At 46.7% G+C, this 27,330-nt stretch overlaps 1 protein-coding gene across 6 annotated transcripts in view; it reads right to left on the bottom strand.

Moving 5' to 3' along the window:
• The window catches only part of SGSM3 (small G protein signaling modulator 3), a 256,141-nt gene that overhangs the window by 90,360 nt on the left and 138,451 nt on the right, over positions 1-27,330 (bottom strand). For all 6 annotated transcript variants that reach the window (XM_069231273.1, XM_069231269.1, XM_069231274.1 and 3 more), the window contains exons 10-13: positions 26,851-26,996; positions 24,667-24,894; positions 22,901-22,955; positions 16,215-16,342 (exon numbers count right to left, since the gene is read on the bottom strand). In XM_069231273.1, coding sequence (XP_069087374.1) covers positions 16,215-16,342; positions 22,901-22,955; positions 24,667-24,894; positions 26,851-26,996 — 557 coding nt within the window. The remainder of the gene's footprint in view (positions 1-16,214; positions 16,343-22,900; positions 22,956-24,666; positions 24,895-26,850; positions 26,997-27,330) is intronic.

Below are 27,330 nucleotides of genomic sequence, written 5' to 3' on the forward strand. Positions count from 1 at the left end.
ACAAGGGTTCTGTTGCCCAAGTTTCCTGGAACAGGCATATATCATTAGTCAATACATTTGCAGCAAAGGGGTTGAGAGAGTTTGGCCCTAAGGCCAACCACATTCCAGGAATCCACCACAGTCAATGCTAACAACAAATGAGTGAGCAAATAGATATCCACTATTTCACAATACCCATCCAAACCACTGGTTGCACAGCAGGCAATTTTGGAAACCTTTAGGTTGCCCTGGTACAAAAACTGAACTGAAGCAACCAAAGTGTCTGAAGGGTGAGAGCTGGCTACTCGAGAAGAACTGATATCCCTGGCAGACAACCACTGCGTAAAGGGAGAGGAACTAAATATAACACTATATGTACCCTGAAAACGAGCAGACTGATCAGATTTGGTCCAATCAGGCACAAAGGAGAAAATCTGAGTATGAACAATGGACCCATTAGTGACCACACCGGGCATCAAAGTGGAAATGAGGACAATACTAGAAAAAGTTTTAAGCTAGCTCACATGATTCCTACTAACCAGAGTCTTAGGGCTACCTGACTCACCCGTCAACTTGTCAATAATATCCCCCAACCCAGAAAGCACCCCAAACCTATTTCCTGCCAGGAATTGATCTGTGTGCAGTGGATGGCAGGTCTCCCTAACAAGACCAACCCCAACATTGCCAATAGTGAGCCCAGCTACACCCTTGGACTGGCTATTTGTAGGTTTTCTCCCACCACCACTGCTATTACCAGGGGCACTAGAATTTGCAGCAGGGGTTGTGGTAGTGGAAGGTTTGGTGTTTTTCTTTGGACAACTGGAATCAGTTGCCCAATGGCCTTTGACTTTACACAAATAACACCCAGGCTTTTTAGGTTGATTATTGGAAGAGGATTTGGACCCACCACCCCCACCAATTTTTGTGGACCTGATGAAGACTCTTGTTTTATTTTTGTCCCCACCCTTGTCAGAAGACTTACCATCCTTCTTCTTGCCATCCTTGTCAACCACTGTATGAACTTTTCTGTTCACTCCTGTTCTGACCCATTTGTCTGCCTTCTTTCCCAATTCTTAGGGAGAGGTCAGATCTGAGTCCACTAGATATTGGTGTAACAAGTCAGACACACAGTTATTCAGAATATGCTCTCTCAGAATAAGATTATACAGGCTTTCATAGTCAGATACTTTACTGCCATGTAACCACCCCTCCAAGGCCTTCACTGAACAGTCCACAACGTCTGTCCAGTCTTGTGGGGACTCTTTTCTGGTGTCTCTGAACTTAATCCTGTATTCTTCAGTGGTTAAGCCAAATCCATCCAAGAGTGCATCCTTCAAAACTGTGAAATTGTTAGCTTCACTTTCTCTAACAGTAAGGAGCCTATCCCTACCCTTTCCAGTGAAAGATAGCCACAATATAGCAGCCCACTGCCTTTGAGGGACCCCCTGTACCATACAGGCCCTCTCAAGTGAAGCAAACCACTTGTTGATGTCATCCCCCTCCTTGTAAGGGGGGACTATCTTGTGCAGATTCCTGGAATCATGCTCTCTAACAGGATTTCTATCAGGAATACTGCTGCTGCCACCATGGGGTCCAAACTCCTCTCTCTGTCTTTCCTTCTCCAGGTCTAGGGATTCCCTATCTAAGGCCAGCTGTTGCTGTTTAAGCTTCAGTCTGGTCTCCACAAACCTCAATGTTTTGAGTTCCCTTTCTAACAAGGTATCCTCAGGGTGGGTGGGTTGGTAATGCTTTGACACAGAAGACAAGTTGGAAACTACAGAGGGGGTCCTGTCCCTAACTGAATGAACCCTAGAAACTTGGCCTCTAGGAATAAAGGCTTCCCTACTGTGATGGGAACCTCCATTACTACCAACATTACTAGGTGTTCTGCTATGGGGCAGATCCTGTTCAGAACCCTCCCCACCTTCCTCAAGGTGTTCTCCTGAGTCAGAATGGGAACCTTCTATTAACCTCTCATCTGATGGGCCAGCTTGGGACTCATCATTTACAATAAGCATGCTAAACAGAAACTCTTTTGTAGGGTTTCTTCCTATTACTATACCTCTAGCTAAGCAGAGACTCCTTAGGCTCTTGTAATTCAAATTGTCATAAGTTGTATTGACAGTTTTAAGAGCTGAATCTACTACAGACATGGTAACAAAAGGTTTAGAAATAGTGAGAAGAAATAAAAAGTTTCAGAACTTTTTAAAGAACAGAGAAAAAAACTGTTTCTAACTTTTAGAAACTTTTAGAAATTTGTAGGAAACTTTTCAGAACTTTGTAAAAGGCTTGAGAGAAGAAAAGCAAAACTTTTTAGTTAAGTGTACATATAATGAACTGTTTAGTATATGATTCTCTTATGAAAAGTACACAATGACAAAGTGGTAAGTAGTTACAAGTACTTATCCCATCGCTGCTTCCAATGTAGGAGGCTGGCCTGGCTTGTAGTGGGTACCAGAGGTACTTACACCTTGTGCCAGGTCCAGTTATCTCTTATTAGTGTAGAAGAGAAGTTTCTAGCAGCTTAGACTGATAGAAGGTAGCTATGGCAAAGCAGCTTAGGCTGAACTAGGAGACATGCAAAGCTCCTACTATACCACTTATATCATATGAACAATATCATAAGAAAACACAATACACAGAGTTACTAAAAATAAAGGTACTTTATTTTTTATGACAATATGCCAAAAGTATCTCAGTGAGTATCCTCAGTCAGAAGATAAGTTATATACACAAGTTATATGTACACAAACCAAAATTAGGTAAGTAAGAGCAAGAAAGTAATGCAAACAGTGTAGAATTACAATATGTTGCAATAGGAGCACATAGGGATAGGGGCAACACAAACCATATACTCCAAAAGTGGAATGCGAACCAAGAATGGACCCCAGACCTATGTGAGCTTGTAGGGGGTCGCTGGGACTGTAAGAAAACAGTGAGGGTTAGACAAATACCCCACCCCAAGACCCTGAAAAGTAGGAGTAAAGTACACCTACTACCCCCAGAGAGCACAGAAGTCGTGATAGGGGGATTCTGCAGGAAGAACAAACACCAGCAATGCAACAGCAGTGGATTTCCGGACCTGAGTACCTGTAAGACAAGGGGACCAAGTCCAATAGTCGCGACAGTGTTGAGAGTGGGCAGGAGCCCAGGAAATGCCAGCTGAAGATGCAAGGAAGTTGCCACCGGTTGGAAGAAGCTTGGAGTTCTGCAAGAAAGAACAGGTCTAGGAACTTCTCCTTTGAAAGCCGATGTCCCACGTAAGGATGAAGCTTGCAGAGGTGTTCCCACGCAGAAAGACCGCAAACAAGCCTTGCTAGCTGCAAGGGTCGCTGTAGAGTTTTTTGGGTGCTGCTGTGGCCCAGGAGGGAGCAGGATGTCGCCTTTTGGAGGAGGAGATAGAGGGGGCGCCCAGCAACTCAGGGAGCCCTCGCAGAAGCAGGCAGCACCCGCAGAAGTACCCCAACAGACACTTAGAAGAAAAGTGAACCAGAGTCCACGCGAAGTCACAAAAGGGAGTCCCACGACGCCGGAGGACAACTCAGAAGGTTGTGCACTGCAGGATGGAGTGCCGGGGACCCAGGCTTGGCTGTGCACGAAGGAAATCCTGTAAGAGTGCACAGGAGCCGGAGCAGCTGCAAATCACGCGGTACACAGCTTTGCAGTCTAGCGTGGGGAGGCAAGGACTTACCTCCACCAAACTTGGACTGAAGAGTCACTAGACTGTGGGAGTCACTTGGACAGAGTTGCTGTGTTCCAGGGACCACGCTCGTCAGGATGAGAGGGGACCCAGAGGACTAGTGTTGCAGTCTTTTGGTGCCTGCGTTAGCAGGGGGAAGATTCCGTCGACCCACTGAAGATTTCTTCGGAGCTTCTGGTGCAGGGTGAAGGCAGGCTACCCCCAGAGCATGCACCACCAGGAAACAGTTGAGAAAGCCGGCAGGATTAGGTGCTACAATGTTGCTGGTAGTCGTCTTGCTACTTTGTTGCGGTTTTGCAGGCGTCCTGAGCAGTCAGCGGTCCATCCTTTGGTAGAAGGTGAAGAGGGAAATGCAGAGGAACTCTGTTGAGCTCTTGCATTCGTTATCTGAAGAATTCCCCAAAGCAGAGACCCTAAATAGCCAGAAAAGGAGGTTTGGCTACCAGGTTAGGAGGATTGGCTACCAAGAGAGGTAAGAGCATATAGTCCAGTGTGCCCCCAACACCTCTGTTTCCAAGATGGCAGAGGTCTGGGACACACTGGAGGAGCTCTGGGCACCTCTCCTGGGAGGTGCAGGTCAGGGGAGTGGTCACTCCCCTTTCCTTTGTCCATTTTCGCGCCAGAGCAGGGCTGGGGGATCCCTGAACCGGTGTAGACTGGCTTATGCAGAGATGGGCACCATCTGTGCCTATCAAAGCGTTTCCAGAGGCTGGGGGAGGCTACTCCTCCCCAGCCCTTCACACCTATTTCCAAAGGGAGAGGGTGTAACATCTTCTCTGAGAGGAAATCCTTTGTTCTGCCTTCCTGGGCCAGGGCTGCCTGGACCCCAGGAGGGCAGAAACCTGTCTGAGAGGGTTGGCAGCAGCAGCAGCTGCAGTGGAGACCCCGGAAAGGCAGTTTGGCAGTACCCGGGTACCTTGCTAATGACCCAGGGGATCATGGAATTGTCCCCCCAATTCCAGAATGGTATTGGGGTGACAATTCCATGATCTTAGAGATGTTACACGGCCATGTTCGGAGTTACCATTGTGACGCTATACATAGGTAGTGACCTATGTATAGTGCACGCGTGTAATGGTGTCCCCGCACTCACAAAGTACGGGGAATTTGCCCTGAACGATGTGGGGGCACCTTGGCTAGTGCCCGGGTGCCCACACACTAAGTAACTTTGCACCCAACCTTCACCAGGTGAAGGTTAGACATATAGGTGACTTATAAGTTACTTATGTACAGTGGTAAATGGCTGTGAAATAATGTGGGCATTATTTCACTCAGGCTGCAGTGGCAGGCCTGTGTAAGAATTGTCAGAGCTCCCTATGGGTGGCAAAAGAAATGCTGCAGCCCATAGGGATCTCCTGGAACCCCAATACCCTGGGTACCTTAGTACCATATACAAGGGAATTATATGGGTGTACCAGTATGCCAATGTGAATTGGTAAATTTAGTCACTAGCCTGTTAGTGACACATTTGGAAAGCAGAGAGAGCATAACCACTGAGGTTCTGGTTAGCAGAGCCTCAGTGAGACAGTTAGGCATCACACAGGGAACACATACAGGGCACATACTTATGAGCACTGGGGCCCTGCCTGGCAGTGTCCCAGTGACACATAGACTAAAACAACATATATAGAGTGAAATATGGGGGTAACATGCCAGGCAAGATGGTACTTTCCTACACTACTGTCCTAGACCTTGGAGTTTTATAGTTAAAAAAAAGTAACACAAACGAACAAGAAATACTCCCCCTGGCTGCACAATACCACAATTGGATAACCAAAGATCTTTTCTTACTACAGAGGGCCTTCAGAAGTTGATAAGTACACAGTTTTCCTGCAAATGGCTAGGTGGACACCCTTTAACTACCCCAACCAAAAAACTCTCCTGACAAAAAAAAGTCCTCATGGAAGTTAAGCCACTTCCCACATTGCTGTATAGCCTCTGAGTTACTCTGTTTTTAAGCTCAAGCGTGGACTCTATATTTCCAAGAGGCAGTCTCGGGACCTTGGCTAAAATGGCCACATAGGGGCAAGAAGCTGGAGGTAAATTTATTACTGGGAGTCTGTAGTCATTAGAGGAAACCCCCGCCACAGGAGGGGGAACCTAACCTTCTTTGTCTGTGCATGGTTAAGACGGCCATTACATATTTGGACAGGCCAAGGATCAGAGTAGGCAACACTGCTCATTTCATTAGGTCTCCCTCTTCATGGGTGTTTCTCATACTAGAACTGCAGGGAGTGTCCTCCAGCCTAACATGGAACAGAGAGCACAATCACTGGCGTCCTGGTTAGCAGGATCCCAGTGGAGACAGTCTAAACGCACTGATAAACAGGCAAAAAGTGCGGGTAATCATACCAAAAAGAGTGACTTTCCTACACCCTACCCTGCTGATGCGACAGAAGATCCTCCCGAAGAGGCAGTCTGAGTGGAGCTATCATTGCCGATGATAGAGTAGGGCTGACAAAAGGTCCCATTCCCAAGGGAGTGAGTTCTCTTGAGTGCACAGCTCTGGATACATCTTTCCTCGACTGGTCCAGTTGCTAAACACAGGAAGGTGGTAAAATCAAAGACCAAATTGGGAACTACTAACCCTCTCTCGGACATCTTAAACTGGCAGTCTGCACCACCACGTTCCTTGACTCCTGATGGTTCTGTGTGAGAGTCTATTAGTAATCACCTAAGTGAGCTTCTGGAGTGAAAACTTTGCCCTTTTTTCGAGAGACTGCTCTGGGCAAAATATGTAAGAGGGGGGCAAGCCTTGTCTAGTCGCTACTCCCAGGGCAGAGCAAAGCACAGGCATTAGTTCAATCTGAGTGGAGGATCCATGGCCATGCTCAGTAGCTTGGGATCCCATACTCTCTGAGTCCAGTCCGGAGCTACAAGAATTACTTGGGCCTGGACATTCTTGACCTTCTTAAGAAGTCTGGGCAAAAGTTGTATTGGTGGAACGACGTACAGGAGGCCTGACTTCCACTTGAGACAAAAGTGTTGCTGAGTGAGTGCCACATTGGAAACTCCAACACGCAAAACAGCTGACATTGCATGTTCTCTGTAGAGGCAAACAGATCTAACCAAGGCTCTCCCCACTGCTGAAAGAGACCTTGTGCCACCTCCGGATGGAGATGCCATTTGTGATCGATCATGCATTGATGGCTGAGTTTGTCTGCTTTGGCGTTCAGAGAGCCCGCTAGATGTTGAACCACCAGGGATTTGCCCTGACATTCTATCCATGTCCAGAGAAGCAGGGACTCTTGACAAAGGGTCCACCACCCCACCCTGCTTGTTGCAGTACCACATGGCAGTGGTGCTGTCAGTGAACACCTGCACCACTTTCCTTTTGAAAGAGGGAAGGAATGCCTTCAATGAAAGCCTGATCGCCCTGAGCTCCAGACGTTTTATGTGGAGCCTGGACTCGCTGGAGACCGGACACCTCTGGTCGCTGCCCTATCCCAGGAGTGATGCATCTGTCACTTCTGTCTGACCTGGGTGGGGAAGGGAGAAGGATCTGCCTCTGACCCAATTGTGGTGCATTAGCCACTACTGCTAATCTTGTGCAGTTCCCTTCAAGATCTGGACCATGTCGTATAGATTCCTCTTATGATGCGCCCACTGGAACTTCAGGTCCCACTGCAGAGCCTGCATATGACATCTGCCATGTGTGACCAGCAGGATGCAGGAGACAATGAGGCCCAGCAGCTTCAACATCATTCTCACCAAAACCCAGGATAGAGGCTGAAACGTCAATATCATAGCCTGGAGATAGTGGACTCGCTGCTCGGGAGGATAGGCCTGAAACTGCACAGTGTCCAGAATAGCTCTGATGAAAAGGAGTGTCTGAGAGAGAGTCAGTTGTGACTTTGGCACATTTATAGTGAACCCCAGTGAATGCAGGAGGTTCGCTGTAGTCTGAAGGTGGGAGACAACAGCCTGGGGCGTGCCCGCCTTCAACAGTCAGATGTCGAGGTAGGGGAGACTGAAACCCCTATCCGGCCCAGATGAGCTGCGACGACCACCACCACTTTCGTTAGCACTCGAGGGGTGCTGGTAAGGCCGAAGGGGAGCACGGTGAAGTGAATCTACCCAGTGAGTCGGTGGTGTCCAGTCCACATAGAATAGTGAACTTGGCTGCGTCTCTCCAGTCAGCAATAGCTTGGGAGAGAATGGCCCGGGCCTCCTCTGGGACCTGTGGCAGAACCTATGCAACCGCATCCCATAAAGTATGGGTGTAACGGCCCAAAAGGCATGCACCTCAATGCCAGACTGGAGGGAGAGAACTTTTTTTCCCAAATTGGTCCAGTCTTTTTGATTCCCTGTCCGGGGGTGCAGAAGGGAATGCATCAGAAGAGGAAGAAGCCTGAATGACTAAGCTCTCAGCCTTGGGGTGTTAGGTCAGGAATTTAGGGTCGTTAGGCACAGGCCTATGGCGGCGGGTGATTGCCCTGTTGACAGGAGGGCCTCATTGAAGGGCAATAGGGGTTCAGATGTGGAAGCCCCGGGCTGAAGCACCTAAGTCAGAAGGTTAGTCCTGACTGCCACTGAAGGCAGCTTGAGGCCCAGGACCTCAGCAGCTCTTTGCACCACCATCGAGTAGAAGGCTCCCTTCTCCGTAGCCACAGTAGAAGCCTGTGGAGAAAGCATGCCAGAGTCAGGGAAGGTGTCCAACCCTTGGGCTTCACACAAATCCCATTCTATATTAGGGTCTTCAAGCTGGTATTCTGGAAGGTCCAGTGACCCCTCCATACCCTCATTGTACCCATACCCATAGGTATAAGGGTCAGGATTGAACCTTGAGAGAAATGTCCCCTAAATAGGAATCAGCATCGGGCAATGTGATTCCTGCTCTGGGTCGGAGTCGTGAATAAGTATGGGATAGACGTCGTTTATGGGTCCAACCGATGTCTGGAGTGTTGACTTCTGCACCGGCTCTGGGGACAGTTGCAATGGCATAACTGGCTTCGCAAGGATCCGGAAACGGATCCTGGGGTGCCCTATGCTGCAGCTGGTGCATAACCCGAGGGGTCCCCGCCGACCGTTCTGGACCCAAGGGCATCACAGGAGGGTCGGTCTACCCAAATATGAGGCACACAGCCTCATAAAACTCCCTGAGTTGGGCAGGGGTGGATCCGGCTCCCAGAAACTTGGGGAAGCACGGAGCCGACCCAGAAGCAGGCTCGGAGGACAGAGGCCTAAAAGGAAGAAGCTCCTCCAGCATTGCATCAGCCGAGTGATGGGTGAATTTGAAGAACGCTTGTCTTCTTCAACTTCTGCTTGTGACCTGAATGTCCCAATGATTTGAAGTAGGACAAGGACAAGAGGTGTTGGCTCAGCCAATGGTCTTGTGACCCAACTCTTCAGCAAGATCAGGAGCAATGCAGAGCCAACCGCCAAGCCGCTACGAGCTTTAGGGGCAGCACTCTCAAAGCCTTCTGATTCATTGCCCGCCAGCCAGAGCACGACTTTGAGTCGTGGTCGCCCTCCAGACACCACAAGCACACAAGGTGCAGATTTGTCACTAACATCATGCAGAGACTGGAGTCACAGGGCGTGAATCCAGGCTTACCGGAAGAAATCTTAATGCGTCAAGTAGTCAAAACGCTTGACAAAAGGGTTGAAAAAGTCCGTCAAAAAGTGACAGAGGGTAGCTCTTCTCCAGATCTGTACATAGGCTGCTGTGAAAAAAAAATGATGTAAGCACACCAGAGTGGCGCCTATATACGACTGTGACATCATCACAGCGACCAGGGCACCAAAAATGGACACAGAGTCCACCAATTCCACCTGATGGTGGGCAAGGGTGTTGCTCAAAGAAAAATCTCTGGATCCAGTCTGACGTCAGGGGGAATTCTAAAGTAAGAAATCTGCAACTAGAAGTCTCTATCAGATCAGCCACACTAAGAGGGAACCAGATTTATCAGCAGATGCGTGGGTCTTGGAAGGGTGTACCTCATAGTTAAGGCAGCAAAGGCAGGGTGTACCTCATAGTTAAGGCAGCAAAGGCATTCCAGCAGGGTTGCATGTGTGTGTCACATTTCAGTGAGGGCAACAGAAGTCGAAGGGTCTTCTACTGTTTGGGTTTCTAGATTTAGGAGAGTGCACTCAATCTTGTAGCATCAGTGCATTGGAAGTGGCCATAGTCTGAGGAAAGGGGGGGAATGAACGATCCAGATCGACATTTAACACACCATTACAGTCACCGACTATCAGCTACGGGATACTGCCCCAACAGGAAAGCACGTTTGAGATAGTAGAAAGGAGTGGAAGGTCTGTTTTGGAAGCGTATATATTCCATATATACGCTTCCAAACCTTTGACAAAGACACACCTACCCTAAGGGTCTGTGACTGCCTCCTCCAACGTAAAGGGGACACTGGGCGCACCCAAATCAGCACTTCACGTGCACAGAAGTGAGTGGTGTACACCTGTCAAAGCCATCTGTGCTGCAGTCTGGTCGCCTTCAAAAGTGTTCTATGCGATTCCTGTAGTAAAGCAATGTGTGCTGCGCGACGTTTAAGGTATGGGTAAACCGCGTAACGACGTGAAGGGGTGTGCATGCCTCGCACGTTCCAAGTTATTATGTTAATGTGGGTGGTAAGGGCTATAGCCATGAAGTTAAGCAGACAGCATAGGCTGGGTGTCTGTTTCCTCCATGTACATACGGGTGGTGCAAGACCTGAATAATACACTGAACCAACAAACCATGAAATCAACCAAAAACAAATATTTATAATACCAATAGAGCAGATCCGCAACATGGGTCCGCCTAAACTTGTGGCCGTCATGTGCCAAGAACACAGTGTCCCGGGCTCACTATGCTACTGGATTCAAGCTAACCTGGCTGATGAAGTGTGATACCCTGAAACCAGTCCCAGGATGCTTGTTTCCGGTCCAGGGAGGACCTGGCCTGGCCCATAGGGAACAGGGTCAAGACTGATTTGCATCTGGATGGGTCTAAACTGGGGAGGCATGGTGAGCAAAATAATTGTTGGATTAAACCCAGATCTACGGCTGGGGGTGATTGTTTGATTGGTTCCGCATTCCGTCAGTTATTGTGTTTGTTTGCTTTTGACAGTGTAAAGAGCATTCAGAGTGATGCTTGTCCTTAGACTGGAGGAGGAAGGCTTATTGGGACAGGTACTTGCATGCAGACAGGGTCGGGCACTGAGTTCTGTTGGCTCTTGTTAAATTTAAATAATTTCATCCGATGTCTGAGGGATCACATCGGGGACAGTTCTGTGATCTGGTCTAGGAGGCAATGTTGCAGATGATCCCTCATCAATGGAGTTATTTCCCAATGTAGTTTCTGGGCCTTGGCCCGGTGTAGTTTTCTGAAGTTGGGTAGCCACCTGTAGGGCATGTTGCTTCTCAGTAAGCTTCTGTTCCAGGTCTGGAATTGCCAAGCTGGAGAGATCTACGTGGTTGATGACGGCAGCCTGTGCAACTTACCTCCTTGTTTCAGGCCTGTGCATGGTCTTTCGCTTTGGCAGGGGGTATAGTGGCCAGCACTGATGCTTCCAGCCAGTCCCATTTCTCTTGTGGTGAATCAAAGAACCGCACCTTCCCTTCCGATACCACTCTAAGGTGTGCAGGGAAAAAGCAATGAGTATTGCAGCTTCAATTCACATAATCAATGCTTAACTGCTAGGAATGAGTTACACTGGTGTTGCGCCTGTATTGTTTAGTCAAGGAAGAACATTAGACGTGCACTGTTCACTTTGACATCAGAGAGCTTACAGGTTTCCCTCAGTATTGAGTCACAGTCGTGGAAATGCAGCAGGCAAAATATTAAAGGTCTAGGGTTGGAGCCAGGTATAGTACCTCGGGTTGGGATGCAAAGCGCCTGCTAAATGAAGAAGAATGGTGACAATGTCATGCTGGAAGGAGCCTTCGGAGACAGGTTTCAACATATGTCCCTGCATCTTGTCCTTCTGCAAGCTCTATTATTGGGATATCGTAGTGTCTGGCGCTTCCCACAGAGTCTTCAGCTCACGTATCCTGGGTGTGAATTAATTGCATGGAGGCCTTGAGGTCTGTTAGTAATTGTTGTGCTTTCGGTTGGATGTCTGTGAGCGTCACTTCTGTTGAGTGCACACGATCCACCAGTTTACCGTGGTCTGCATGTAGCAGGATGAGGTCAGATGCTACGTGATCAATTTTGGATTGTAGCGACATGCAGGGTTATTAAATGGCAACTAATATGTCAAGTTTGCCATACGCAGATGATGGCTTCTCTGTGTCGGTGGGCGTGGCAGGACCTGTGGTGGTGGGTGAGCTTGACGGTGTCCCGGAGGTGTTGGAGCAAAAATAGCCCATGAGAAAATAGTCTGTTCAAATGTAACAGCCTGCGATGCTGCAATCTAGGAGTTGAGGGAGTGGGACCACTTGCTGATGCCTACGGCTTTGGCTCAGGCAACACAGCATGAGCAGCCCGCAAGTCCCTTTTATTCTACCCAAACTGGTGCTGGTCCAGGTCCTTGGTTACTTAGCAAGTGGGCTTCCCACCTACTCATGGGCCCATCCGCATGGCTATCACAGGGGCCTGTCTTCTTGCAAATGTGTGTACTGGTGCCTGGGCGCAGTGCGCCCTGCTGAAAATTGTGGAGTCTCTCCAACTGCCCCCCCTCCTGCAGCCTGTACAGGTTGGTGTAATAGGCCCCGCATTTGTGCTCTGGCTAACACATGCATGCCACAGGACTCGACCTGTGTCCCCAGTTGAGCGGACGTGTCGGCATCGGAGGCCAGGGAGAGGAGCAGAGGCACTGTAGGTCCAGAGAGCAGCCTTTATGCCGGCGCATTAGGGCTGGTCGTTCCTACCTAGAGTACAGACCACAGGTGTGCGAGCACCTCCAGTAGCGGTCGCTCTTCTCCAATGCCATCCCTGAGCTTCGCCGATGATCACGGGTGGTGCACCGTCACCGCAGCACCTGGCAAAGCTCAGCCTTTGTTCCAGGCCTTTGCGGCATGAGAGGCCAAGGCCGCTTTGTCTCGGCAAGTCGCTGTTTCAGGTCTTTGTGGGTTTCTATGGACTGGTTCTTAGGTGGGCTACTATTGCAGAAGCACGTGGAGAATAGTGTGGGGGCAGATGGCTAATGTTTAGTGGGATAAAAAGGAGGATAACTGTGGTTGCGGGCGAGGAGCGTTGCTAAAGCATGTTGCCATCTTGGCTTGCCAAACAAAGCAACCTCCCTCCTCCCAGTGACTCCATGTTGCCAAATAAAACATTTATGGATGCAGTCTTGCACCTGGGTCAGGTTATGTTTGGCTATGACTATTTGCGGAGCATAAATCTCACTTGTGGAGGTATTCAGGCACTACATAAGGAGGTGACTGTGCTGGCTGAGTCTGTGGTACAGGTGAAAATCCAAGTCTTCAGTTTCTTGTGGAACTCAAGGACGGAGAAAGTGGCTCTGATGTGCAGGGGGAGACTGTTCCAGACTTTGGGGTCAAGTTGGGGATTGTGGTTCACATAAGGAATCTGCTGGAGCAAGTATACGTAAAAGAACTTCAAAATGTGGCTATTTTCTGTTGTCAAGTCTGGTAGCGTTGCTAATGCCCCAGTGAAACTACTGGGACATGGTTCAAGCAACTTGATATTTTGCTCCGGGAACTCATTTGCAATGGGGAAAGACACAAAGTCGCACTTCACATATTGCAAAGGTCAGTGGTGCAGGGTGGTTGTGGGGTACCTGACCAAATCGTACTACTTGGGTGCCCATTTACAATGGGTGGCGAGGTGGCTGGACAACGCTAATGACTGGGTTTTAGACCATCTGGGATTGCCACCCCACCATCACACTCTCCTTGTCAAACTATTGTGCCCTGGAACCTCACTACACCATCAGGGAGTACTACTACAGGTGGTGTTGCATGGGTGGTGCAGGGGTGTGGGGCAAAGTCAAAGAGCCCAGATGTATGTACAAACACTGCCATTATTGAGTCCACCACATGGGACAACAGTTAATTACTTTAATGAGAATCAATTACAGGCATGTACTGCTGCAGGAGTAACAATCACCGTAGACTGCTTCGAGATGGGGATCCTTGTCCCCATGGCAAACCTGGTTGACAAATTCCACCTACCCACCAGCCAATTCCTGTTATACGGGGCACTGGTACGATCATTTCAGGACCTATGGGGAAGTGGGAGAGAAGAACCCCCACAACATCCAATAATGTGTGCCCTACTCTCATTGGTCTCCGCCAGACGACAAGTGACTTCGATATACAAAGCACTGACTGACATGGTGCACTGGCCTTTGGACACACTTAGGACCAGATGGGAGAGGATGTTCGGTCATGCATTACAAGAAAGATTCTGGGACAATATACTCACATACCCACAGACAATATCTTGCAACGCTAGGTTAAAGTATATACAGTTAAATTATCTTCATACAACCTACCTCACCCCACACAGGCTCCAGGTAATCTATGGGGGAATGTCCAGCTTTGTCAAATACCAGACGCTGATTTTAAACACATGGTGTAGGATTGCCCCCTTATTCAAACCTTCTGGGTTGCAGAACAACAACGTATTGGGGACAGGATTGGGAGGGCACCTCCTCGGACCATGGAAGCGTGCCTGCTGGGGAACTTCCCAAGACCTGTAAAATGCAAGGTAGGCACGAGGTTCATAGACCTAGCCATTTCCTTAGCTAAACATAAGAGCAATGGCCTGGAGGTTCACATTAGGGATTCTAGTAGAGAGATGGGATAAAGACGTCTCCACTTGGACTGGGGCAGAGGGACCTATTAAGCGCTGGGAAAACGCACAAGGCGTCTGACAGCAGCCAATGGTTGAACTATGGCTAGAGGTTTCAGACAGCTGCAACACCACTCCAGGGTGGAAGTCAGAGGGGGGAACCAGACATCGCAAGCGATGTGAGTGGGGAAGATGGTCATAACCTGATAGAAGCCTGAATCTGGCCTCAGGCACACTGAAGTTACAAAACAGCTCCCAGAAGCAACAAACAAAGACTGAGCGTGCACACACTGCCTCCCTACCTTCATGCACGTACTATCCATGCTGGGAGTACTCCGACTATGCCAGTACTGACAACCTGCACAAATGACCCCTTAATACTAATAAATTACAAAAAGAGTCATATTTGCAAGTCAAGTACCTTTTCTCCTACCACACTACCCTTAAACATCAGAAAAACCCAGAGATTACTGTTTTAGTTTATAGTTTGAGTTTAAGTTTTAAAACAAGAACCGCAAGTGATTACAGTTCTCTCCCCATAATCGGTATTTGCTAAGGAGGACTAATAGATCAGCCATACCCGATCCACATGGACCAACAGTGCAGTGGATAGTATACACCCCTCGCGCGAATTGGCCTGTTTAGATAATCAGATCAAATCCTCATTACCGCAAACCTCTATCATTAACACATCATATAGTGGATGTATGCGAGGAGACACACTTTTATGGGAAGACATCTAACCCAGAGGCTGCCATGGTGGAAACTGTCATTGAATGTTGGTGCCCATTTAATCTGTTATATATGGTACATGAAACATAGTCAAGCAGAATTGTAATTGTGATCGGTAATGCAAAAATGACAAATAAGGTATCTGCAAAAAAAATAAAGTCTGGTAGCAGACAACAGAAAACAGCCAGGAGGTTTTCTAATGCTATGAGTAGAGGAAGGGTATTTTAGCTGGAGATATACTACTGCAGGTAAGCAGTCTTTTTTTTTATCAGGCCCTCATCAGAGGTCAGCTCTTCCACATCTTTCTGTCACCCTGTGGCAAGGCAGAATTTTTGACTAGCAGTAAGCATGGACAAAATTAAATTTAACTTGTGTAATTTGTATAATTTTGCACTACATATGAAATTCTCAACATAACACAATTATGTCACATTGTATAAATATGTGCCATGCACAGTTAAAGTTTACCACAAGTGTACTGGAATAAAGGGAATGGAGAGAATTCAAGCAGCTGTTGCTTGCATCATTGGTGTTTTTCATGCGAGTTTGTAACCATAAAATGTATCATCGTGTCAAAAATTAATGACAGGACCAATTTTGAGCTAAAATGTAGCACCACATGACAGATTTACATTGTGTGTAATTTTGTATAATTTTCCCACACTTTCTCATAATTGCATGACAGCTAATTGCATTAATTCCGTACACCCCTTAGGTAGCAGCTAAAATGCAAGACTGTGAAACACAAAGCACAGCTCTAACCCATCCACATCAGTTTAGAACTAAGTTGACCAGGGCTGCAACGTTCCATAAAGTGAAGCAGATCAAGGAGGAAGACCTAATATGTTGGGTGTATCAACAGACACAATTCTGTTCAAGGAAATGTTCTGCTCAGCCCCAAGGTGGCAAAAGGAGGAGCTGGGAAAGGTACAGACATTCTCTTTTAGATTTTCTGTACCTGGGTGAGGAACCACAAATTCAGATTCACAGCCTTAACAATAGAATGTTTAATTATCCCTTTGAGTTGGTTTTGCATGTTATGACTTTGCATTAGTGTGCAGATTCAGTCATGGGCATCAGAGGAGAGGTGGTCTTTAGCATACTCACAATATTGCAGTTCTTGGGGTCCACACACTGGAAATGCCGCGCCACCTGTAGTATGGCATCTCGTAGGTCCGCCACCAGCTCAGTCTGTTTGATATTTTTACACTTTAAGGACTCTACATCGTCCTCACCTAGCGAAAGACAGAGGGTTAAAAATCTGCTCAGTACACTGCATCTTAGTGATGTGCATAGACTCCAGCAACATGGATACTACAGCTATTGCCAACACTACCAGCTTGAACACATAGCTATCCTGTCCTGTTCATAGCCAACCCTGCCAGCTGAGAGATACACTACGGCTAACACTGCAAGGCCAGAGAGTATACTGGATAGTAAAACTGCTAGCCTTAGAGGCATACTTGGGACTAATATTGTCATACAGCAGAGAGTATTCTCTCTGTTAACACTGTCAAAATGGGCTAGTATGGAAAAATAAATCTGAAGTGTAACAATCAGTTTGAAGCTATAAAGTCCCATGCTAATAGTATCAGAAGTCTATTGCTTAAAAAATCCTCAGACATACACAGATATGTATAGATCCACATGTGAGCAGTGTCTGTTGTGTATGTATAATACAATATGTATCAATATTCAATTGTAAACCTACTGTTGATTCATACGAGTTGCATTCCAATCTACCGGGGATTCTACAAAGTTTGACACGCTGTTTTGTGCCCGCTGCTGGCGCTGTGTTATTGCAATTATGTTGTAACGTTTAATGAATGGAAAACAATAATATATTTTTTTAAAACGTTGCACTGTGTGTAGAATTATGACATTTTGCCTAAAGTCCTCTAGAACAATTTGAATGCCTCTCCTTAGCAAAGCAGGGATAATAGGGAGCCTATTAATGAAGAGTCCAAAATAATCATTAGCCAGTTCTGCTTGAATCATCAGTCACCAAGATTCCACCAATGCTCAATCTAGTTCCAACTGGCAAGGGCTAGGAACTTTCTACAGTAGTTACAAACCACTCCAAATAGCCATCTTCTAACTCAGTCCTCCAACACTTTCAGCAAGACTTTTGACAAGAGGCAGATTTGGGGAAATACATACTGCAGGCCCTCGACCAACTGAACCTGAAAGCATCCTCCAAGAGAACTATTCAGAGGGAAATGTACGGCACAACTATTGGGATGCCTGCCCCGGAATGTAGTGAAGAGATCCACTTACGGACACCCCTATCAGACGTTCTCATATGTCACTTCGGGTGTAGTTCCCCAATCGTGGTCTTCCAAGAAAAGGCACCTGAGAGCATCTGCTCTCACACTAAGTCAACCTGCAAGATGAGCTGCTACCTGGAAAACTTTGCCAATGCTGAGCTGACCTTTACAGGTGGATTGCCTCCTAACACACAGTACCTGACACCCATGTTGTGCTGTCTTCTGATACAGTGGAAGGTGGCAGAGTTTGCTGACAGAATCAGAATTTTCCTTCCTAAGATAGGATGGATGGATGCATTCATGGCAAGGCACACCACATACAGCTCCAGCACATGTGTGTGACAATACAGATCCAAGGACCAGCAAGGAAGAATCCATGACTACAGGATCCTTTGCTTGCGTAGAGCTGAAGGGATGACCCATCAAACGTTTGGTGGGATCCAATCCACTAGTGTATATCCCTATAAACTGATTGGAAGATCTGCCCCTGATCCGAGAGGCTCCTGAATGCCGGAGTCACAGTTTTCTTAGAAAGACTGACATGTCCTCAACTTTCACAAGGAGTCTGGTACAACTTAATGCACCAGGCCAAAGGGCCAAGCAGATTTATGACATGTAGAATCAGAAGCTGTGCCTGAGTCAGTAATCTCTGAATTAAATCCCAAATATCCATGATCCACTGAAGAGGAACAAAAGCTTTCAGCTGCCAGTTGTCTACGTATGGAAATACAAGGACTTCTGATCGTCACAGTGAAGTTGCCACAATCGCAAGAACTTTTGTAAAGATGCACGATTCAGTTGTTGCCCAAACAGTAAAGCCATGAACAAATAATGCTGGCATCACACGGTGAATGTCAGGTAATGTCTGTGGGCAGGAAGAACTAAACGATTATAGGGATCCTCGAGATAAATTCACAGCCAGCAAGGCTTAGCTCTGGGGCAGTATCTTGAATGTGTTGTGCCAAATGAACAGGTTCAGAAAGCTGAAGTCCAAAATGGGTCTTAAACTTCTAGCTTTCTTGTGATCAACAAGTAAAGTAAGGAAACTCCTCTGTATCTTTCTTTCAGAGGCACTACCTCTATGGCCCCTTTGCTCAGCAATGTGAGGATTTCTGCCTCCAAAATAAAAGCTTGCAACAGAAAGCACATCCTAATAGAATGGTGGTGTTCCAGAGGGAGCGACAGGAAGGGTACAGCAGAGCCCTTGCAGTTTACCCAGTGCTCAGTCCTATGTTATCAACAGTGCTAACAAAATGGCAATACTCCCAAGTATAGCAGAGCCAACTGCTACTCCCTTACCAGCTACATCAAGCTTCTTGCTTTCCATGGCAGGGGTGGAGTGTCATCCTATCCTTGCCTGAAAGCATGTTTTGTAGCTTTGTAAACTCTACATACAGTTCATTTACACAGAAGAACTTCATGATCTGCTGATATATCGGCAGGTGGAAAAGCCAGAGAAGGTATGATTCCTGTAGTTCCTCATCTTGGGGGTCAACCCTATAACAATGCCATGTGTCATCTTTATCTTCCAGTACCAGTTGGTCTTCATATGGAGGAAGTCGATCTTAAGACACCATCTGGATCACTGAGAACAAGTTGGCAAAAGGGAAGGTGTTGCTGGGACAGCAGTTGCATTTTAACTTGTTTTCTTGGGAATATGGGAAGGACTAATCTCACAAGACACAGCCTTCTCAAAAGTGAGCCTATTTTTTGATGGCATGACCTTGTGCCTCTATGCGCCAGTGTCTGAATCAATTTAGATGGTGTGTTGGCAGGTTTCCAGCAGCAGAGGTAGTGATACATTCATGCCACCCTCTTTGGATGTCAGTTTTGAATGGCAAAGCTTGCTAGGCTTTTTGAGCATGAAAAATGTTTTGGGATCTTCTTAAAGCTGAGGTTCATCTGTTGGTTGAGACTTGTCTTGAGGCGGAGTCTCCTTTGGTGTAAAAGGGGCTTTTTTATGCCAAACCTCGTATGTGGGAATAATGGGTTGAAATCCCTTCTTTCTGGCATGGTTAACGCCACTTTTTTGCCTGATGTCAGTGTGCTTAGACTTTTCAAAGGGACCCTGCTAACCAGGACCCCAGCGATTGTGCTCTCTCCTACAAATTGAGGTGCTTTGGTACTTCTTACACCTCACAATTAGCATACTGGTGTATCCTGTAAGTCCCTAGTATATGGTACCTAGGTACCCAGGGCATTGGTACACTGGGGGGCCACCCATGGGCTGCAGAATGTATTATGCCACCCATGGGAGCCCAAGCAAACTGTGACTGCAGACTTGCCATCTGCAGCCTGCATGAAAAGGTGCATGCACCCTTTCACTGCTGGTCACTACACCAGGTCACTGTAAGGCACCCCTATGGTAGGCCCTTCCAGCCCAAAGGGCAGGGTGCAAGTCCCTGTGTGTGTGGGCACCCCTGCATGAACAGAGGTGCCCCTACGAACTTCAGTTCCAATCCCCTGGACTTTGTAAGTGTGGGAAAGCCATTTTAGCTATTTACTGGCCACCTTTGGCCCAGCTACATAAATGGTAACTCTGAACCTAGGCATTTTTGGTATTAAACATGTTGTAATCATACCCCAATACTGAGGTCAGTATTGGAGGCATGATTCCATGTTCTTTGGGGCTCCTTAGAGGATCCCCAGTACTGGTCCTACCAGTTTTGTAGCGTCTGTGGGCTGCCCACGCTGCTTCAGTCCTTCAGACAGAATTCTGCCCTCCTGCTGCTTGACCAGTTCAAGCAGGGGAAGGCAGAACAAAGGAGTTACTTTGAGAGAGGGGATGCAACCTCCTCTCCTTGGAAATAGGTTTTTGCAGGTCTGGGGAGGGGTAGCCTCCCCACGTCACCAGACTGCTTTGAACGGCACATTTGGTGTCCACCTTGCAAAATCTAGTTTGCACCAGTAGAGGGACCCCCGGTCCCTGCTCTGGCACGAAACGGCAAAAAGGAAAGGGAAGTGACCATTCCTTTGTCCATCACCACCCTAGGGGTGGTGCCCAGAGCTCCTCCAGGGGGCCACTTGATTTTGCCATCTTGGAAACAAGATGTACAGAGGCCGCTGGGAGCATCTGACTGGTCAGGTTAGGTAGCTGACATCAGTGACCCCCCTCTGATTGGTGGTCACCTCAGAGAGTGACCAAGCCCTTTTTTGGGCTATTTAGAGACTCTCTTGCAGGTGGGCCCCCAGATTTGTTGTGCAAGACTCCATCAGGACCACTCTACAAAAACATCTTCTGCTCCTGGCCACCGGATCCGCTGCAGGATTTCACAGGGACCGAACAAGACTGCAATGCCTGAGACGACCTCTCCCTGCAAACAGTGTTTCCTAACAAGGGGGACTGTGAGCACTTGCCTCTTCCACCAAGACAGGACCTCTGTGCATTCAACTGTTTCAGCAATCAAGTCTTGTTGACTCCTGCTCCGAGGGTTCTTCAGGCTCCAAGTAGCCCCGGCCCCCAGCACTCTACCTCTGCAAGGACAGTCTCCTCTTTGCTGCTCCAGCGACCTGGGAATCTGCTTTAGGTGTGCTGACTGGGCCTCACTGCGATTTACAGTGCCTCCTGCCAGTGGGTTGCTCGTGGGGGCTCCAACTGCTTCTACTGCCTCTCCTGTCGTCTAAGGGTCAGCCTGGACTCCCCTCCAAGGGGTGAGTCCCCAGGACCTTGCTGGTCCTCTTCAGCTCTGCAAATCTCCAACAGCTCCAGCTGCATTTGCTTGTTGGTGGTCCTCCTGGCCACTGACCCATCTGCAATCCACAGACCAAAGAGGGACAGCTCCTAAATGACTTCAGGGACTCCTCTACAGCTCCTGGGCCCCACAGCTGGACTTCATCCATCACCGACGACCCAGATCTTCACCCACATAGGGGTGGGAAAAGCTTCCTGCCTCACCTGGATACTCCTGCGTGGACTGGACTCTGTCCCCTTCTTTTGCAGGTCTTCTTCATCTGGAATCCACCGTTGGGTTCCACTGGCCTGGTCCTGCTTTTGCAATATTCCATTTACGAGTCCCCTTGTTAGCCTAAGGGATGACCAGGTAACTTACCTGTACTTTCCTGGTCGCTGGGGAGCTTCTTGATACTTACCTCTTGGGGTTCCACTGTTTCCCAGCCCTTGGCTAACTACTCCATATCCTCTGGCGGGGGACCTATTCTCGCATTCCACTTTTTTAGTATATGGTTTGGCCCCCTATAGGGCCCTTGCTATTTTATGCTATTTCCCAATACTTACCCGTGTATATTTTGTATGTACTTACCTCCAGAGGGGGTTTTCCTATAGTAATCTAGTTTGATATGTGTGACTACTGTGGTATTGCAAGTGCTTCACGCTCCCCCTAGATAAGTCTTGGCTGCTCACCACAACTACCACTAGAGAGTACTGGCTATCTAGACACTGTAACACAATCTAATAAGGGTCGCCGGGACCCAGTTTAAGGTGTAACATCATAGGGTATCTTTTGCTCCAGACCTGAAGTTATCTGAAATATAGTGTTTACTCTGCTTGTGCTGAATTTCCAGGGTACTAGATAGTTCATTTAATTGTCATCAGACGAAAAACAAGATGTAATCTACAACAGCCTCCCTGGGGGACTTGGTACGATCTTGGTGCTCCGTATAAGGGAATACTACTCCAATCTCCTCTCTCTTTAGGACTGGGTGTTATTTTTCAATCAAGGCCACTCTACTTGTGGTCCCTGGACCGCCAGAAATTATAGACTTAGAGTTTCTCTGATCACTGAAATGTGTTGATACAATTGGGAAAAATTCAATGAGAGAGGGCATACAGAGTGTAAAACTACCAGCCTGGAGTGTATTCTCCCTATAACAGGGGCAACCTGAGGTTATACTTACTACTAAATCTGCCATAATGGAGGACCATACTTGCTGCTATTACAGCCTGCCACTGAGGTATACTACCTGCTGACAGTGACAGCCATGTGATATTATACCTTCTGTCAGACCAGACAGGTAAACTGGGTGCTAATATTGCTAGCCTTGAGGAGTATATTTTCGGTTAATGTCAGTAAAGAGGGGTTATACCTGCTGCCAATACTAATAGCCCAGAAGGCATACACGCTGATAATGCAGCAACATGTGAGGGTTACCCTCACTCCTAACACTGCCAAACCAGAGGGGTATACTAATTGTTAACTGCATCAGCATTCATGAGTGTACTCACTGCCAGTACTGACAGCAATGAGGACAATATGTGCTGCAAACACTGCCAGCCATGGGGTTATACCTGGTGCTACCACTCCCAGACCTTTCATTATATTCACTGCACTGGCAGGATACTCAATGACAGTTGTGTTTTTTGGTGCAATCCAGGAAAAGAGTCTGAATATGTTTATGGCTTGAAACGCAATGTACAGAATATCCCTCTCCTATACCAGTGCACATCTAAGATCAATTATTTGGAAAACTTTGAAACAGAAACCTCATCCCTGGGAATCTAGATCATTTCCCTTCAAGCATCCATTTTAAGGATGCATTAGGAGGCAACTTGGAGGCTTCCTCTCTTACCAAAAAGCAGAGTGGTGATCCCAGATTTTCTACGCTGGCTTTGCCGTCTGACAATCTACAGGATGGGAAAAAAAAAAAAAAAAGAGAGACGAACTTTTATGAGGGAATTTAAAACAATTATACAACTGCAGTAACAATAATAAATCACAAGGCCATGACACAGATTATGCCTAGTAGACTATGCAAAATGCTTTCACAAGCATTCTGTATAACAACCACGCTTGCAACCTGAAAGCGGGAAAAGTTGCATTAACTAAGCAAACTGCTATTTTAATCGTACTTCCAGAAACTTTATGCACAAAAGGCGTTCTTCTAGGGCTGTGGGTATGAGGAACTGCGTGCACCATAATTATTTACACATTATCAGCTGTAGGCAAGCTAAATCATAGCACAAGGAGTGCAAACTATGGATGATAACTGACACCATAACTGCCTGATGGGGCATGGTTACTTTTACATCAGCTGATGGGCATGATTACAGGCAGACCAACTGATAGGGCATGACAAACTGCTGGGGCATGTTTACTGGCATAAAAGCTGATGGGTCATGGTTACTGGCACATAAACTGGTGGGGCATGGTTACCGGCACATCAGCCGGTGGGGGCATGGTTACTGGCACAATGTTCAATAAGCCATAGTTTCTGGCACACCAGCTGATAGGACATGGTTACTGAAACACCAACTTATGGGACATGGTCACTAGTACAAAAACTGACAGGGTTTCATTAGTGTCAATAACAACTGATGGAGTGTGGTTAGTGGCACAATAACTGTCTGATGCGGCATGTCTACTGGCAGCAGGAAGATGACTATAACCCAATAATTGTAAATTTCTCTGTATTAATAGCAAAAGAAATACAACAGAGTGGAAGGCACAACATAAAGACAGCAAGTTAAATCGATCATGGTAAAATAATCAGGTACATATATAGACAAAGTAAAACAGAGTAGTGTAAGTCATGGCATTTCCTTGATAAACATGCAATCATTATCGGGTCGCCACATGAAAAGAAAAAAAAAAAAAAGGTGTGTGAAGGAAGTCACTCCGGCAACAATTATTGTGTATTTTCAAGACACAATCAATCCCAGAGAGCTGCTAAGTATCATGCACTGAGATGGCGAGTTAACTGTGGAGAAGCTTTCAAATATCTCAATCAAATTATGTGTCATTCAAGAAATATCTCAATCAAATTATGTGTCATTCAAGTAAACTGTATATCATAACCAATCTGTTTGCATCTGGAGAGAATCCTGGCGCTCACCACTGCCACTCAAGTTTTCACTTGTTACAGCAGTAGAACAGTTAAACACCTGATCTGTTTAAGTAGATCAGAAACCTATTTCAGCAGTGCAATATGCAGGTATGGCTCTATAAGAGTTTGAATGATCTCACCTTAAAATAACTATTTAGGAATAAATGATGGCATAGTAATGCCCGACTTTGCAAGACTGGCCAAGTGTTTTGGTTTTATTCACTTTCTCGAAGAGATTACATTTTATTAATTAGATATTTGAAGATGTTATATTTTACAAAAAAGTCAAATAAAAGGTGAATACATATTGTTAATACAAATGAAAAACAAGGAGTGAAATGACTAGTATATAAATACTGTCAAGTATAAATTCCTGAGGCAGTAGTGCTGCATCTGCTGCTCTAGGTCTTCTCCTACCAGTCTTGGTCCTAGGAAGTTGCCAGAGAAACAATTGGACATGGAGCAGGTTAAATGGTATCCTACCCCAGCTACTTTCTAACCAGCAAGCTCACCTTAGACAGGTTGCTCACACCGCTTACTGGGCTTAGCAACTGCCCCTGGTCGGCGATGAGGTATGCTAGATGCTTACGTCGCTGCACATCCACAGCCACCTCAGTCAGAGAGCCAGCTACTCGCATGGCCTCCGCCAGCAGCAGGTCAGCATCTTCAATCTGGCATGGAATGTCGGACAGTGTATTAAAGATGGAGGCAGAGTTCTCTGACTGAATCAGCTCCTCTTCCTAAGGGGGGAAATAACATTTAATGAGTCAGTACTAAAAAGCAAAGTTTAAAGGTTATTGTTCTTTGAAAAAGAAGGGAGAGAGCAATTCTCCTTGTTGCTTCTACAGTTCTTGAGTTTGATAGATACACAGTTGCAGAAGTACACCTGGACCAGATTACATATTGAGCTGCACAGTACCCTCAAGTGGGATTAGGCTCCACCAAAATACAACTGGACTAGTGCAACACATAGGGGCACAATATTACCATTCAGAAAATCTGAATAGTAAAATTGGTTTGGAATTGGGTTAAAGAGCTGTCCAACTCTGGTACGTCCTCCAACAAACTCTTAGGCAAGACACAAGTAATGCTGTACTTTGCCAAGCCATGTCCTATCCTTCTCTCTGCCACCCTTCCATCAACACCGCACCCTCATTTATCAACAATGGAAGTGTAAATCACCAAGGAAAAAGGAGTCCTATGTGGAACTTCACCTAGAAAAACAGGGTCCGTATGCTTAATGCCCATGCCCTGAGGATTTATTTGTAATACAATGATTTAGGCGTGGGGATACTGGCTGGAATAAATTCAGTGCCCACTACCTCCACACATATCTGCCCTACTCGCACTCATGGCCAAGTGTCCAAATGCTGTATTGACCAAGGTCTTTGAGGGATCATACACCAGTGTATCACAGTGTCCCAGCATAGTAATGCCCGAGGATTTGGATGAACCAGACATTTAAATATCAGTGACACCCTCTCTCCAGTCACACTATAGCATTAGCTGAGATGCTGTAGGAAGTAGACACCTGTGCAGCAGTGACACACAGAGGTCAGTCACTGTATGGCATGGACTGAGCCCTGAAGGGGGCGAGATTTAGTGTAGGAGTGACACCAAGTGTTCACTGAAGGAGCGCCCTAGCTGAGGCCTTGGCTTTTCCCCGAGATAAAAAAGTAGAAAACCCAGAACCGCGACTCCAGATTGAACAGCAATTGAAACTAGAAAAGGATACATTTCACAATCATCACAGAAACATTCAAACTGGACATTGTTATGGCCGGCCGGCTGTTTTCAGAGCATGGTTGAAGCCCAGCAGTCACAGGAATATCATAATCGGGCACAACTATAGTAGGCTGTAATCAGCGAGACCGGATAACAGACGTGTCCAATTGTGGTTGAAGTCACCACATCTGCATTCTACCTTTGCTGACTATAATCAAAATAGGCTAGATGACGACAAAGCTCATAAATCATAGGAACAGTCACAATGAGACTCTACCACAGAAGACTGTAACCAGGGTGGCTTGAAAATAGCCTAAAAACACTCCTATACTAGCTGGCAAATACTACAATAACCCAGGCCTAACACAGGACACATTTATATTGTCAAAGAACCACCACCAACCCACCTAATTCAAGACAAACATTAACAATGAGGAAAAACCCAAGGCATGAAGAGATCTGTCAAAAACAGTTGACAGACTGGAGGACTTTACCAGAGTCCATTTCTACAGATTCTGCCCACAGCCCTTCCAATATTAAAACTTCACAGAGCAAAGCAGTATTAACATAGTGATGTCCACTGTATAGACCATACAGGTGGATCTCTGTTTTCTTTCTGATCTTGCCCTCACCTCCGCAGTCTGAAATGACTTATAACCTAGACAATTTGGTTGGGACTAACATGAAAATGTTTTCTATATAAACTCATAGCATGTACTACACCGTTCCAACGAGGCACACCCTCGCAGGTAAAGCATACTACCTGTTGATAATGTTGATCAACACTCTACAATGAGGAATGAAACAATATAAATGCAATTAAATTAAAATACATCTGCCAGGTGTTTTAATGGATGGCAAAGCTGATTAAGGAAGCGAGAATAGGGCATCACTAACTCCTAGTGCTGTGATACTTCCAAGTGAGACCAGAGATCACACGAAGACCAGGCTTTACAAAACAGGGGACTCACCTTCATCTTGAGCATACCGAGGGTGGTCTGGAAGAGCACCATGGAGCCTTGGTAGAAAAACAGGTCCCATATCCTCAGTAGCAGTTTGATGTGCACCACACTAGCAAATGCTGTCAGGAACCAGTGCAAAGTGATGAGAGAGAGCTCTGCAGGTGCGAAGAAAAAAAGAAAACGGAAATAAGTATTAGCTACAACATAGTGTGAGGAAGAGCGAACACATGATCATTATCAATACAAAGCACACAAGTGGAAGGTGGCAAGAGAGGACGAGTGGTGGGAATCTCAGAGAGAGATGTATAAATATGTTAGTGAGGAGGATGTTGGAGGGCAGGGCTAGGGGTACAAGCATATTTTCAACTTGGACTTTTAAGGTAAAACTATTTCTGTTTTAAGTTTCTCCATTTTCCCACCTTGAAGGCTGCTGGGGTAGTTTAGCAAACAGGTACAGGGCAGGATGGACACAAAGAAACAGGAAGGAAA

The sequence above is a fragment of the Pleurodeles waltl genome, chromosome 4_2 (genome assembly GCF_031143425.1).
Source record: "Pleurodeles waltl isolate 20211129_DDA chromosome 4_2, aPleWal1.hap1.20221129, whole genome shotgun sequence".
NCBI classification, from domain to species: Eukaryota; Metazoa; Chordata; class Amphibia; order Caudata; family Salamandridae; genus Pleurodeles; species Pleurodeles waltl.